The sequence below is a fragment of the Pelophylax lessonae genome (genome assembly GCF_965119305.1).
Source record: "Pelophylax lessonae genome assembly, chromosome: 4".
Taxonomy (NCBI): Eukaryota; Metazoa; Chordata; class Amphibia; order Anura; family Ranidae; genus Pelophylax; species Pelophylax lessonae.
Window position 1 is genome coordinate 51,848,977 of NC_138771.1, and position 15,727 is coordinate 51,864,703.

General features: G+C 45.4%; 1 protein-coding gene across 1 annotated transcript in view; it reads left to right on the forward strand.

Moving 5' to 3' along the window:
- Positions 1 to 15,727, forward strand: part of ABHD2 (abhydrolase domain containing 2, acylglycerol lipase) — a 92,031-nt gene that overhangs the window by 72,545 nt on the left and 3,759 nt on the right. The window contains exon 8 of the mRNA XM_082255405.1: positions 14,416 to 14,485. Coding sequence (XP_082111531.1) covers positions 14,416 to 14,485 — 70 coding nt within the window. The remainder of the gene's footprint in view (positions 1 to 14,415; positions 14,486 to 15,727) is intronic.

The window sequence follows — 15,727 nt, forward strand, 5'->3', positions numbered from 1 at the left end:
CATACTCCCCCTACTCCTAGCCTTTTAGGGGTACAAACAATAGTAATTGGGGCCTAGTGTGGTTGTGTACGTGTGATATACATACACTTTTTTGGGATCATATTTTCTATTCCGCTATTTAATCAAAAACCTTTGGGGATCAGTTAAATTGGGGGATAGTCTGTGTTGGTACGTGTGAGAGAGATCCACCTTTCCAAGTTGTTGGGGTTCATCTCATACTTCTGAAGGTTTGAGGGTGCTGCCTGTTCCATACCCCCCCTACTCCTCATCTAGCCTTTTAGGGGTACAAACAATAGTAATTGGGGCCTAGTGTGGTTGTGTACGTGCGAGATACATACACTTTTTTTGATCATATTTCCTATTCCGCTATTCAATAAAAACCTTTGAGGATCAATTGAATTGCGGGATAGTCTGTGTCGGTACGTGTGAGAGAGATCCACCTTTCCAAGTTGTTGGGGTTCATCTCATACTTCTGAAGGTTTGAGGGTGCTGCCTGTTCCATACCCCCCCTACTCCTCATCTAGCCTTTTAGGGGTACAAACAATAGTAATTGGGGCCTAGTGTGGTTGTGTACGTGCGAGATACATACACTTTTTTTGATCATATTTCCTATTCCGCTATTCAATAAAAACCTTTGAGGATCAATTGAATTGCGGGATAGTCTGTGTCGGTACGTGTGAGAGAGATCCACCTTTCCAAGTTGTTGGGGTTCATCTCATACTTCTGAAGGTTTGAGGGTGCTGCCTGTTCCATACCCCCCCTACTCCTCATCTAGCCTTTTAGGGGTACAAACAATAGTAATTGGGGCCTAGTGTGGTTGTGTACGTGCGAGATACATACACTTTTTTTGATCATATTTCCTATTCCGCTATTCAATAAAAACCTTTGAGGATCAATTGAATTGCGGGATAGTCTGTGTCGGTACGTGTGAGAGAGATCCACCTTTCCAAGTTGTTGGGGTTCATCTCATACTTCTGAAGGTTTGAGGGTGCTGCCTGTTCCATACCCCCCCTACTCCTCATCTAGCCTTTTAGGGGTACAAACAATAGTAATTGGGGCCTAGTGTGGTTGTGTACGTGCGAGATACATACACTTTTTTGGATCATATTTCCTATTCCGCTATTCAATAAAAACCTTTGAGGATCAATTGAATTGCGGGATAGTCTGTGTCGGTACGTGTGAGAGAGATCCACCTTTCCAAGTTGTTGGGGTTCATCTCATACTTCTGAAGGTTTGAGGGTGCTGCCTGTTCCATACCCCCCCTACTCCTCATCTAGCCTTTTAGGGGTACAAACAATAGTAATTGGGGCCTAGTGTGGTTGTGTACGTGCGAGATACATACACTTTTTTTGATCATATTTCCTATTCCGCTATTCAATAAAAACCTTTGAGGATCAATTGAATTGCGGGATAGTCTGTGTCGGTACGTGTGAGAGAGATCCACCTTTCCAAGTTGTTGGGGTTCATCTCATACTTCTGAAGGTTTGAGGGTGCTGCCTGTTCCATACTCCCCCTACTCCTCATCTAGCCTTTTAGGGGTACAAACAATAGTAATTGGGGCCTAGTGTGGTTGTGTACGTGTGATATACATACACTTTTTTTGGATCATATTTTCTATTCCGCTATTCAATAAAAACCTTTCTAGGGCAAGATCTTAAATTACAGAAATATGAGGAGACCGTCAAATAAGGGCCGTGGCCTGGGTCGTGGTGCTGCTGGTAGAGCTCCTGTTGCAAGGAGAGGACATGGTCGATCTGTGCCAGCTACACGCACAAGTGAAACACCTTCCTCAAGTGTGAGTAGGCGACAGAACCTGCATCAGTATTTGGTAGGGCATCAAACGCCCCTAGAAGTGATGAGGCCAGAACAAGTTGAGGCGATAGTAGATTGGTTTGCTGCTGACAGTGCCTCCAGTTCCTTCACATTGTCTCCCACCCAGTCTACTGCAGAAAGGTCAGAGTTGGCACCTGCAGCCAATGTCCAACCGTCTTTCACCTCACCCCCTTGCAAATCAGGCCAGCAGTCTGAGCCCCAAGCCATACAGCAGTCTCTTATTCTTTTTGAGGACTCTGTCAGCAGGGTTTCCCAGGGCCATCCACCTAGCCCTGCCCCAGAAGTGGATGAGATTGAGTGCAGCGATGCCCAACCACTTATTTCTCAAGATGAGTACATGCAAGGATCATCGCAGCACGTCTCCGATGATGACGAAACGCAGGTGCCAACTGCTGCGGCGTTCAGCATTGTGGAGACCGACAAGGAGGGCAGGGGTGAAGACTGGGTGGAAGATGATGTGGAGGACGATGAGGTCCTCGACCCCACATGGAATGAACGTCATGCAGGTGAACTGAGTAGTTTGGAGGAAGAGGCGGTGGTCGCACAGAGCCACCAGCACAGCAGAAGAGGGAGCAGGGTGCAGAAGCGGAGCGGCCGTGCCCTAGACACTACGCCCGCTACTGCCCAACGCAGCAAGGGAACGAGCGCACCAAAGTCAGCTCAAAGGAGTTCTCTAGCGTGGAAGTTCTTTAGAAAATGTGCTGATGACAGGACACGAGTGGTTTGCACCCTGTGCAATCAGAGCTTGAAGCGAGGCATGAACCTTCTCAACCTGAGCACAACCTGCATGATCAGGCATCTAAGTGCAAAGCACGAGCTGCAGTGGAGTACACACCTTCAAAACCAAGAAACGTCTCTGGCTCATCCTGCTTCCTCTTCTGCTGCAGTCTCGGCTGCTCCAGCCACATCTGTAGTGATACCGGCACCTGCCACCCCGCAAACAGACGATCTGTCAGCAACACCACCACCTGGGTCACCAACAACCATCTCCACAATGTCCCGTGGAAGCGTTCAGCTTTCCATCTCCCAAACACTTGAGAGGAAGAGGAAGTACCCCCCTACCCACCCGCGATCCCTGGCCCTGAATGCCAGCATTTCAAAATTATTGGCCTTTGAAATGCTGTCATTCCGTCTGGTGGAGACGCACAGTTTTAAAAACCTTATGTCGGTGGCTGTCCCACAGTACGTCGTGCCCAGCCGCCACTACTTTTCCAGGCAAGCCATCCCTTCCCTGCACAACCAAGTGGGGGAAAAAATCAGGTGTGCACTGCGCAACGCCATCTGTGCCAAGGTCCACCTAACTACGGATACGTGGACCAGTAAGCACGGTCAGGGGCGTTATATCTCCCTAACGGCACACTGGGTAAATGCAGTGGCGGATGGGCCTGAGGCGGATAGCAATTTGGCGCATGTCCTTCCACCACCGAGGATTGCAGGGCGCTTCAGTTTGCCTCCTGTTCCTAACTCCTCCTACTCCGCTTCCTCATCCTCTACCGCCTCCTCATCCGGACAGCGTAACACCTTCACCACCAACTTCAGCACGGCCAGGGGTAAACGACAGCAGGCAGTTTTACAACTTGCCTGTTTGGGGGACAAACCACACACCGCGCAGGAGTTGTGGAGGAGCATGGAACAGCAGACAAATGAGTGGTTGCTGCCAGCGAGCCTCAAGCCCGGCCTGGTGGTGTGCGATAACGGGCGAAATCTCATAGCAGCTCTGGGCCTAGCCGGTTTGACGCACATCCCTTGCCTGGCGCATGTGCTGAATTTGGTGGTGCAGAGGTTCCTTAAAAACTACCCCGATATGTCAGAGCTGCTGCAGAAAGTGCGGGCCGTTTGTGCGCACTTTCGGCGTTCTCACCCTGCTGCTGCTCGCCTGGCAGCGCTGCAGCGTAACTTCGGCCTTCCCGCTCACCGCCTCATATGTGACGTGCCCACAAGGTGGAACTCCACCTTGCACATGCTGGAAAGACTGTGCGAGCAGCAGCAGGCCATAGTGGAGTTTCAGCTGCAGCACGCACGCGTGAGTCGCTCTGCGGAACAGCACCACTTCACCACCAATAACTGGGCCTCCATGCGAGACCTGTGTGCCTTGTTGCGCTGTTTTGAGTACTCCACCAACATGGCCAGTGGCAATGACGCCGTTCTCAGCTTAACTATCCCACTTCTATGCCTCCTTGAAAAAACAATTCGGGCGATGATGGAAGAGGATGTGGCACAGGATGAGGAGGAGGAGGAGGATGAAGAGGTAACATTTCCAAGGCTTTCAGGGCAGTCATTCGCAAGGGGCTCCGAGGGTGGGTTCCTGCACACGCAAACGCCAGGGACGCAATTGTCCAGCAGGGGCACAGTTCTGGAGGATGAGGAGGATGAGGAGGAGGAGGAGCTGGAGGAGGAGATGGAACCATGTTCACAGCAGGGTGGCACCCAGGCCAGCTCATGGCCATCACTGGTGCGTGGCTGGGGGGATACAGAGGACACGGACCATACACCTCCCACAGAGGACAGCCTTTCGTTGCCTCTGGGCAGCCTGGCACACATGAGCGATTACATGCTGCAGTGTCTCCACAACGACCGCCGAGTTGCCCACATTCTAACTTGTGCTGATTACTGGGTGGCCACGCTGCTGGATCCCCGTTACAAGGACAACGTACCGTCCTTAATTCACTCACTGGAGCGCGATCGCAAGATGCGCGAGTACAAGCGCACGCTGGTAGACGCCATGCTGCTGGCATTCCCATCTGACAGCGGGGCCACAGTGGAAGCACAAGGCAGAGGAGGAGGAGGAGGAGGTCGCCAACGCAACCAGGGCACCGCCAGCACCTCAGAAGGCAGGGTTAGCATGGCCGAAATGTGGAAAAGCTTTGTCAGCACGCCACAACAAACAGCAGCACCAGCAGCTCAGATGGAACGTCTTAGCAGGAGGCAGCATTTTACCAACATGGTGGAGCAGTATGTGTGCACACGCCTACATGTAGTGAATGACGGGTCTGCCCCCTTCAACTTCTGGGTCTCCAAATTGGGCACATGGCCTGAGCTTGCCCTTTACGCCTTGGAGGTGCTGGCGTGCCCTGCAGCCAGTGTATTATCTGAACGGGTATTTAGCACGGCTGGGGGCGTTATAACAGACAAGCGCAGCCGCCTGTCCAGAGACAATGTGGACAAGCTCACGTTCATTAAAATGAACCAGGCATGGATCCCACGGGACTTTTCCGTACCTTATGCAGAATAGCAATGGATACCGACCTTACCCACCCATTGTTCCATTTTTGCTCTTTCTCACTCTTTTGGGGTGTACCCTCATTTAAAATTTGTGAAAAGAAGCAGTGTTGGCTACCTCGTCCTCCTCCTCAGGGCCAGATTAATGTAGGGGCTATTGGAGCTGCAGCTCCAGGCCCCTACCTTTTATATAGGCCCCGGGTTGGCCATATTCACTGTTACCGCTCTTCTGTCACTTGTAAACACAGAAGTCTGGCTTCTATGCTCGCTTCCCCAGGCAGCACCCTCAGAACCTCCCCACACAGCGTGAAGGCCGGACAAGGAGGGACAGTTGGCGATGCATGGATGTGTTTATGGGCTTCAGAGACAGCATCCCATGTTGAATTAGGCATGCATGGCTGCACCCTTCCTCCTCTGGGTGCATGGCAAGGCACGGCCCTAAGGCCCTTCAAAATCCTCAGCACCAAGCCCATGATGCTGTTAATCCGGCCCTGGTCCTCCTCCACCGCCGCTTCCACCTACACCGCCCATAGGTGTGCGCAGCCTATTGCATTAAGGTGTGCACCCCAAAGTTGAAATACACATGCATGTGTTTGCCAGCAGGGAGAGTAATGTATCGGGGCCATGTACCTGTAGGCAAGGAGAAATAGAGCAGAGCAGGTCCCAGGGAGATCTTTCCCATCTCCTCACTGGCAATGCTATGTGCCCTAGGTGATTAGGGTGTGCCCAGGCACACCCAGCACACCCTGTGCGCACGCCTATGTCACCGCCACATCCACCACCACCTCAACCTCCCTCCTACTCCATATGGGCCTCGTCCTTCAGAGATGAAGAAGAACATTGTTTTATTTTTCTGTTTTTTTTTGTTGTTTTAAGTTATTTCCCTATCCACATTTGTTTGCAGAGCACTTGCCATGCTCTTAATTACGTTTTGCTGCCATTTGCAGCACTCTAGCCCTTTCCTTTGGTGTTTTAGAGCCATTTTAGTGCCTTAAAGTTCGGGTCCCCATTGACTTCAATGGGGTTCGGTGTCCGGGAAAAGTTCGGTAAAAGTCCGGGACACGGACCCGGACTTTTTTTTAAAGTTCGGCCGAACCCGTCGAACACGGACATCTAGGTGTCCGCTCAACCCTACTGGGAAACACACCAAACATGTGGAAGAAGGTGCTCTGGTCAGATGAAACCAAAATCAAACTTTTTGGCAACAATGCAAAACGTTATGTTTAGCGTAAAAGCAACACAGCTCATCACCCTGAACACACCATCCCCACTGTCAAACATGGTGGTGGCAGCATCATGGTTTGGGCCTCCTTTTCTTCAGCAGAGACAGGGAAGATGGTTAAAATTGATGGGAAGGTGGATGGAGCCAAATACAGGACCATTCTGGAAGAAAACCTAAAGTAGTCTGCAAAAGACCTGAGACTGGGACGAAGATTTGTCTCCCAACAAGACAATGATCCAAAACATAAAGCAAAATCTACAATGGAATGGTTCACAAATAAACCTATCCAGGTGTTAGAATGGCCAAGTCAAAGTCCAGACCTGGATCCAATCGAGAATCTGTGGAAAGAACTGAAAACTGCTGTTCACAAACGCTCTCCATCCAACCTCACTGAGCTTGAGCTGTTTTGCAAGGAGGAATGGGCAAGAATTTCAGTCTCTCGATGTGCAAAACTGATAGAGACATACCCCAAGCGACTTACAGCTGTAATCGCAGCAAAAGGTGGCGCTACAAAGTATTAAGGGGGCTGAATAATTTTGCACGCCCAATTTTTCAGTTTTTTATTTGTTAAAAAAGTTTGAAATATCCAATAAATTTCGTTCCACTTCATGATTGTGTCCCACTTGTTGTTGATTCTTCACAAAAAATTAGTTTTATATCTTTATTTGAAGCCTGAAATGTGGCAAAAGGTCACAAAGTTCAAGGGGGCCAAATACTTTCGCAAGACACTGTACTAGTGGTCAACTGACAAGGTTAAAAGAAAATATACATCTGTTCATTTACTTTGGGTATTGTCTTTGCCTTTACTTTTCATATGTTACAAAAAGTATGTTTAAACTTTTATATGTTTGACTATACAGTGGACAAAACTATTAATTTGATCCCCTGCAGGTTTTGTAAGTTTGCCCACTTGCATAGAAATGAAGGGTCTATAATTGTTATCGTAGGTGTATTTTAAATGATAGAGACAGAATATCAACCACAAATCCAGAAAACACACGCTACAAATGTTATAAATTGAGTTGCACTTCAGTGAGTAAAATAAGGATTTGATCCCCTACCAACCAACAATAATTCTGGCTCCCACAGACTGGCTACAGTATGTGCTCGTGTGGTACGCTGTTTAGTTCTGTCAATTTTGAGAAGGTTCTCCTAACGACAACCCACTATCACTATGTGTATAAAAGACACCTGTCTACAGAATCTTTCTTCCATTCACACCTCACCATCATGGGCAAGACCAAAGATCTGTCAAAGGTCTACAATCTTGTCAGGGACAAGATTGTAGATCTGCACAAGGCTGCAATAGCCTGCAAGACCATCAGTTAGAAACTTTGTGAAAATGAGATAACTGTTGGAGATATTTTTTGCAAATGGAAGAAATACAAACCTCGGCGCTCGAGTTCGGCACATCGTGGATCAAGTAGACAGATTATTCGGCGGGCCTGGGGAGGACCCAGCGGTCATGGTGCACGCCACGTAGGTACCAATGACCAAGTAAGAGGAAGGTGAAAGATCCTAAAGAATGATTTCAGGGACTTAGGGAATAAATTGAGGAATAGGACCTCCAAGGTGGTTTTCTCTGAAATACTGCCTGTACCTCGAGCCACACCATAGAGGCAGAAGGAGATTAGGGAACTGAACAGGTGGCTGAGGAACTGGTGTAGGAAGGAGGGGTTTGGGTTCCTGGAGAACTGGGCTGACTTCTCAGTTCTACAGGGTCTTTAGTTAGGACCGGCTGCACCTTAATGGGGACAGTACAGCTCTTTTGGGGAGAAAGAGGGCCACTAAGTTGGAGGGCTTTTAAACTAGGAGAATAGGGGGAGGGCTCCGAGGTAGTCAGTTAGGAGGGAGCTAAGGACAGAGGGTATTATTGGGGGCAGAAGCGACAGCAGGTCCGTAACGTCTAAAATTGGGGGGCTCTGTGTGGACAAACCTCAGACCAAACAGAAATAAAATTAAGCAATGTTCACTATCCACTTCCACAAAACTAAGAGGGGTATATGCAAATGCCAGGAGCCTAGCTAATAAAATGGATGAGTTGGAAATGTTAGTACACGAGGAAGACCTAGACCTTGTGGGAATAACCGAAACTTGGTTCGAACCCCTCACATGACTGGTTGGCCAATATTCAAGGGTATTCTGTGTATCGGAAGGACAGGGAAGGAAAAAAGAGGGGGAGGGGTATGTTTCTATGTCAAGAATAATGTAAGGGTGGTTGAGAGGAGTGATATTATGGAAGGGATGAGTATGGAGTTAGAATCCGTGTGGGTAGAACTCCATAGGGAAGGAGAAAAGGGGGAAGTAATTGTGGGGGGTTTGTTATAGGCCACCCAACCAAAGGGAGGAGGTAGAGCTGGAATTTATATCCCTTTTGGGTAATGTGACAAAGCTGGGATCAGTCATCATATTAGGGGACTTAAACTATCCTGACATTAACTGGGAAGAGGGCACTGCACATTCTCACTAAAGGCCCATCTCTTCATGGAAACGTTACAGGACAACTACATGTCTCAGTTGGTGGATTCACCTACTAGAAAAAATGCGGGGTTGGATCTATTACTAATGACCTAGACCTAATCTCAGGTGTAGGAGTCCTGGACAACCTGGGTTCTAGCGATCACAGGATGATCACATTTAGCGTAAATCACAACATAGCAAGACAAGAGGGCAACATAAGAACCCTAAACTTCAGAAGGGCAAACTTTCCCAAACTGTGTTTAATGATAGAGAAAATAAACTGGGATCAGACCCGAGGAACACTAACCACAGAGGAAAAATGGGAATGCTTTAGGAACATATTAAACAAATGCATCTCGCAGTGCATTCCAATGGGAAATAAATTTAAAAGAGCCAAAGCCAAACCTGGCTGGCTTAGCCGTAATGTAAAAAAACGTATTGGGGGGAAAAAAATGGCATTCAAGATATATAAATCGGAGGGCACATTATCGGCTTTCCACCAATACAAGGAATCAAATAAGAAATTTAAATATGAAATCAAAATGGCTAAAATCAACTTAGAGAGACAAATAGCGGAGGATAGTAAAAAGAACCCTAAGAAATTCTTTAAATATATCAACAGCAAAAAAAACAGGTCAGAGCATGTTGCACACATAATTAACGATGATGGGAGGATGGTTACAGAGGGCACTGAAAAGGCAACCGTGCTTAATGCTTTCTTCTCCTCAGTCTTTACACGAGAAAAGGAGGGGTACACTGACCATGACTGTATGGTTAGCAGTACTTAACTGGACTTGCCGCTATGGCTAACAGATGGTGAAATCAGGGAAAGGCTGGATAAAATGAACACAAGTAAATCACCAGGCCAGGATGGCGTACATCCGAGAGTACTGAAAGAACTCAGTAAGGTTATATCTAGACCACTGTTCCTGATCTTTGCTGACAGTATGACAGGAACTGTACCAGGTGACTGGAGAAAGGCTAACATGATACCGATATTCAAAGAAGGGCAGAGGCATATCCTGTGAAAATTATAGACCGGTCAGCCTGACGTCAATAGTATGTAAACTTCTGGAAAGGATAAGGGACTATATCCAAGAGTTTGCTAAAGACAATAATATCATCAGCAGTAATCAGCAAGGGTTTACAAAAGGGCGTTCGTGTCAAACCAATCTGTTAACATTCTACGAGGAGGTTAGCTGTGAGCTAGACAGGGGGAGACATGTGGATATGGTGTACCTAGGTTTTGCTAAGGCGTTTCATACAGTTCCCCACAAACGCTTAATTTATTAAATAAGGTCCATAGGCATCGACAACCAGGTTTGCTCTTGGATGCGGAACTGGTTAAAGGGGCATGTCCAAAGGATGGTAATAAATAACGCATACTCAGACTGGTCTGGGGTGGTGAGTGAGGGTCCCCCAAGGCTCAGTCCTGGGACCAATTTTGTTAAATTTATTCATATGAGGATGGGGTCATTAGCTCGATCTCAGTGTTTGCAGATGACACAAAATTGAGCAGGGGAATAACTTCACATCGTGAGGCAGAAATCTTACAGAATGACCTGAACAAAATAACAGAGTGGGCAACTACATGGCAAATGAGGTTTAATGTGGATAAGTGCAAGGTATTGCACTTGGGGACTAATAGCATAAAAACACAATACACGCTAGGGGGGGGGGAACCTCTGGGGGAATCAAAAATGGAGAAAGATCTGGGAGTTTTAGTAGAAGATAGACTTAGCAATAGCATGCAATGTCAAGCTGCAGCTGCCAAAGGCAGCAGAATATTAGCATGCATAAGGAAGGGATGTATTCCAGAGATAAAACTATAATCCTACCACTTTATAAAACACTGGTCCGACCGCATCTGGAGTATTCTGTCCCGTTCTGGTCGCCAGTCCTCAGAAAGGATGTGTTGGAGCTGGAGAGAGTCCAGAGAAGGGCAACTAAACTAATTAGGGGATTGGAGGACCTTAATTACAAAGAGTGTTTAGAAGCTCTTGATTTATTCTCCCTGGAGAAGATGCCTCAGAGGGGACATGATGGCAATTTACAGATACCTCAACGGTGATCTGAGCATAGAAATAAAACGATTCAGTCGCAAGGAATGAATGAGGACACGAGGCCATACAATGCGTTTAGAGGAGAAGCGTTTTAACCTCAGGCTACACAGGGGGTTCTTTACAGTAAGGGCTACAAGACTGTGGAATTCTCTGCCACAAATGGTAGTAACTGCAGGGAGTATGGCTACTTTTAAAAGACGTACATCTCAAGGATCGAAACATTCAGGCATATGAGAAATGATTATGGCCAAGCACACCTACACAGGTTGAACTGGATGAACTATTGTCTTTATTCAACCTCCACTACTATGTAACCATCAATCGCTCTTGGTCTGGAGCTCCATGCAAGATTTTGCCTCATGGGTAAGGATGATCATGAGAAAAGTAAGGGATTGGCCCAGAACTACACGGGAGGAGCTTGTGAATGATCTCAAGGCAGTTGGGACCACGGTCATCAAACAAAGCATTGGTTACACAATACGTCTCCATGGATTGAAATCTTGTAGCGCCTGCAAGCCCCCCCCCCTTCAAGAAGGCACGTGTACAAGCCGGTCTGAAGTTTTGCCAATGAACATCTAAATGATTCAGAGAAGGATTGGGAGAAAGTGCTGTGGTCAGATGAGACCAAAATTTAGTTCTTTGGCTTTAACTCGACTGGGGGAAGAAAAATGCTGAATATGACCCTAAGAACACCATCCCTACAGTCAAGCAACATAATGCTTTGGAGCTGTTTCTCTGCTAAAGGTACAGGCTGACTTTGCCTCATTGAGGGGCCAATAGACAGGGCTATGTATTGTAAAAGCTTGGATGAGAACCTTCTTCCCTCAGCCAGAGCACTAAAGATGGGTTATGGATGGGTCTTCCAGAATGACAATGACCCAAAACATATACCGCCAAGGCAACAAAGGAGTTGCTCAAGAAGCAGCACATTAAGGTCATGGAGTGGCCCAGCCAGTCTCCAGACCTTAATCCTTTAGAAAATTTATGGGGGAAGTTGAATCTTCAAGTTGCCAAACGACAGCCAAGAAACCTTAAGGATTTAGAGATCTGTAAAGAAGAGTGGACCAGAATCCCTCCTGAGATGTGTGCAAACCTGATAAACAACTACAAGAAACGTATTGCCTCTATGCTGGAGAAATCCTTATTGGCAAGCAAGTACTATGTCATGTTTTGCTTTGGGATCAAATACTTATTTTATTCACTGAACTGCAACTCCATTTATAATTGTATCATGTGTTATTTTTTTTCTGGATTTTTGGTTGATATTCTGTCTCTCATTTAAAATACACCTATGATAAAAATGATAGACCCTTCATTTTTTTGTAAGTTGGCAAACTTACTTCATGTGGTGCAGTGAGCACAAAGGTGCGATCTCTCAGCTGCTGACTCTTCAATCAGATTCCCCTTTTGTGCATCCTGAAGGTGACCGCAGGGACCACCTTCCGTTTTGCTGCAACATTGGGTCATTAAGACAAAATTATCGTTAAGTCCTATAGTCTGAAGTATAGGATTCCTCTCTTCCTTGTGAAAGTACAACAGATCTTTTAGTGCTTCATAGGCTTTCCAGCATCCTCTATTTCTCAGATTTGCAGCATCACTACAGCCACCTGGGCATCTGATCACACTTTTCTTCTACCAGATGGATGTTCAGGTCTCTTCTGATGCCAGTTTCAGGTGTAGTGCCATAAGCTGATCTCAAAGTCTGTCAAGCCTTTGAACCCATTTGTTATATGGGCCTGTAGGCTTTCTTTGCTGTGTTGATCACTTCTCAGTTGGACTGCTTTTCAACATCCCCAGTCATAAGCAATTAATGGGCCTAAGCAATTAATGGGCCTTTGCCCTGTACTGTATGACTAAGAAAAAAAAGATTTTTGACTTCGTAGTAAATACTGTTTCTAGGAGTAAAGTACAGGACACAGGTCCTCCCTCCCCTCTCTATTATCCCCCCATTGCTTGCTACAAAATTGAGGCTAGCTTTAATTTAGAGAGGTTATAATATAAGGTGGGATGTCAAATTTTTATACTTTTTTGTAGTATCATGGAGACATCCTGCCCTCCCATACTTGTATAAATGGGTAAGTGGGGTATGGCGTTACTCTTATGAAGTGTGATATATCAATGAACATGTTTTTTTAAAGAATAGAAAGATATACATGATATTCATTAACAGAATAATTATCCCAATGTGTATATAAAGTGACCAGTGCAATATGTGAATATCTTTCACCTAGAAGTGCTATGCAATCCTGTTGGTATGCCTAAAAATCCTTGTAAATGGTGCCAGGTATCCAAATGCTATATTGCACCACTGATAAGTGTGTATGCTGTTAATACACTACTGTGTGATATTGCATGCAGTGTAAATTGCTGGATGCAAACCGAGCAAAGGTGTAAACTTATAAAGTGCCAAGTGTATAAATAACAAATAAATCCTAGTAGTGGCGAGTGTTTGTAAATGGTGCTGAATATCCAATTCCTATGTTATACCGCTAGAGGGAGTGTATATGTTGTTAATAAACTCTTAGTAACTGATATCCAGCCAAAGGCCGCTACTGATGATGTCAGACTGACGAAACGCATAGGGAAGGACTTGAGCGTCATTGCGTCACTTACAGGTGTTTGGTTACGGGCCGTGGAGCGCACGGGACCCGGAAATCCGGCAGGATGGAAGATATTCACATATTGCACTGGTCACTTTATATTCACCTTGGGATACTTTTCTGTTAATGGATATCATGTATATCTTTCTATTTTTTTAGAATAAACACGTTCATTGATATATCACAACACTTCATAAGAGTAGCCCCATAACCCACTTACCCATTTATATATCTGAACTTCCCCTTTTGGGGGAGAAAACGGGGTGGCAGCAACTCCAGCGGTTTACATTCTATATAATTATTCTCCGTTGCGCGGCATATCATATTTCACCATTTACCGCCCATACTTGTAGCTGCAACTCTTAACTTGAACACCCTGTGACACCTGCAGGTCACTCTATTCTTGGTGATGGGTAAGGCAGGGCATACATTGTTCGAATCTCAGCCAGTTCAGCAGGAATTGGCCAAGACTCTACTCCTAAGTGGGCATGCTGAATGTACCAAGTTGATTGATCTATCAACTTTGGTACAACCAGCTTGCTGGATTCGCTTCCAATTATGGCAAGTGGCTGCTATAGCCGCTGCCGATAATAATTGATTTCTCTTGTCAGTGCTTTGTTTGCTGTTTAGGGAATCATGCGAAATTCTTTCCTGCAACCCGTGGCTGCAAGAAAGAGAAATTTGCTCTGTCAATGGCTGGCCTAAATCTGATTGATCTGGTTGATCCAAACCATTGCCTGTTGCCCATATCATATAAGATTAGTCAATTTGGTTAAGCTGCATATATGCTCTGGTGTCCTTGAACATTCATATGTTTCATGCAAAGGTAGCACTGGTGTCTACAGATAAGTTCCACATGTTGATAGGCTTAGTTTAGTATTTGATTGTATTACCTGGTACATCCATGTGTCCTCTTTTTTTAGAAGTTATACTGTCGTGATAATTCAATCTATTCAGTGTGTAAGGAATTTTGTCAGTGCTTTTATTTGATTCTGGTCTATTTGCTTTCCCTTGTCAGAAAATTCCATGGCTACGAGACCCTTAAGGAGTACTATGAAGCAGAAAGTTGTGTTCGGTATTTACAGAATGTAAGTTTTTGTTATAGCACATAGTTGATAGTTTCAAAAAACTATTAGATGGGCACCTTAAAGACCACAACATACAGGGGTATACAATGTACGGTTAGCAGCAAACACACACACACATCATAGGTTGAACTGGATGGACTGGTGTCTTTTTTCAACCTCACTAACTATGTAACTATGTTACTATATAACATAGCTGCAATAATTGGAGTTCACCTCTTAGGTAGTGGTGTAAAGTGAAGACATTTGTGTAATAAGGCCCCTCATAAATGCCATATTTGGGTTTTGGGAAATGGAGGAGGGGTTGATTGAGGACCTCGAAAATATTTTATTTTTGAGGGAATGTCTCTGATTTGAATCTCCTGCTGGATTTATATATATCGGGTGGGTGGGGGCGGGGCTTGTATTACTTTTACTACTGTGTTTTCTGTAGTGTAAGGATCCATGCACACTGGGCTTAAACATTGTTGCTTCTACAGGAGTGTTGCGTTTTGCCTGTAGAAGCAGCTTATAGAAGATTTAAACTGCATCACAAACCAAAGACACTGTTTCATTTTTAATAATCAAAGCAAACTCCCTCATCCTTTTATTTCTCTATGCTTAATTTTGTTGGTAAATCACTTTGAAAAATATCCCCTAGCTAGCATTTCTGGCCATGGCCATCTTGAATAAGGGCAAATGATTCATGTAGCATTTACTTCCTGAAATCCTTTTGCACTTAGCTCAAGCATGCATGTATGCAGGAGAGTGTGCTTAGCTGAGAAAACCCCTCCTCCTCTCCTCTAGACTCCTGGGATATATGACATCATTTGCCTAGGCAAGAAACCTTAAAGTAACCGAAGAAATGTTAAAAGGAAAAAAAGGTTTAAAACAAGTAAATATCATATACTTTCCCTTCTATTTACTAATGCTAGCAGCAGAAGGATTAAAAATAATCTGTTAATTGGGAGACCATGCATATTAGGACATTTAGGCTCCATTCACACCTGAGCGTATCGATTTTTGTGCATTTTTTTCTTTTTTAAGCTTTTTTGCAGCTTTTTACAAGTGTGGGTTTTTTTTTTATGTATTGCAAGCATTTTACAGCTTTTGACGTTTTTGTTTAGCCAATAGAAAGCACTAGGGGGAGGCAAGGGAGAGGAAATTAGGGGTGGAGAGCTGCTATTTGAGCAGTTTGAGTGTTTTTCTGCTAGAGTCAAGAGTTTCTATTGAAGTCTATGGGGCCAAAAAGAAACTTGTGTACTT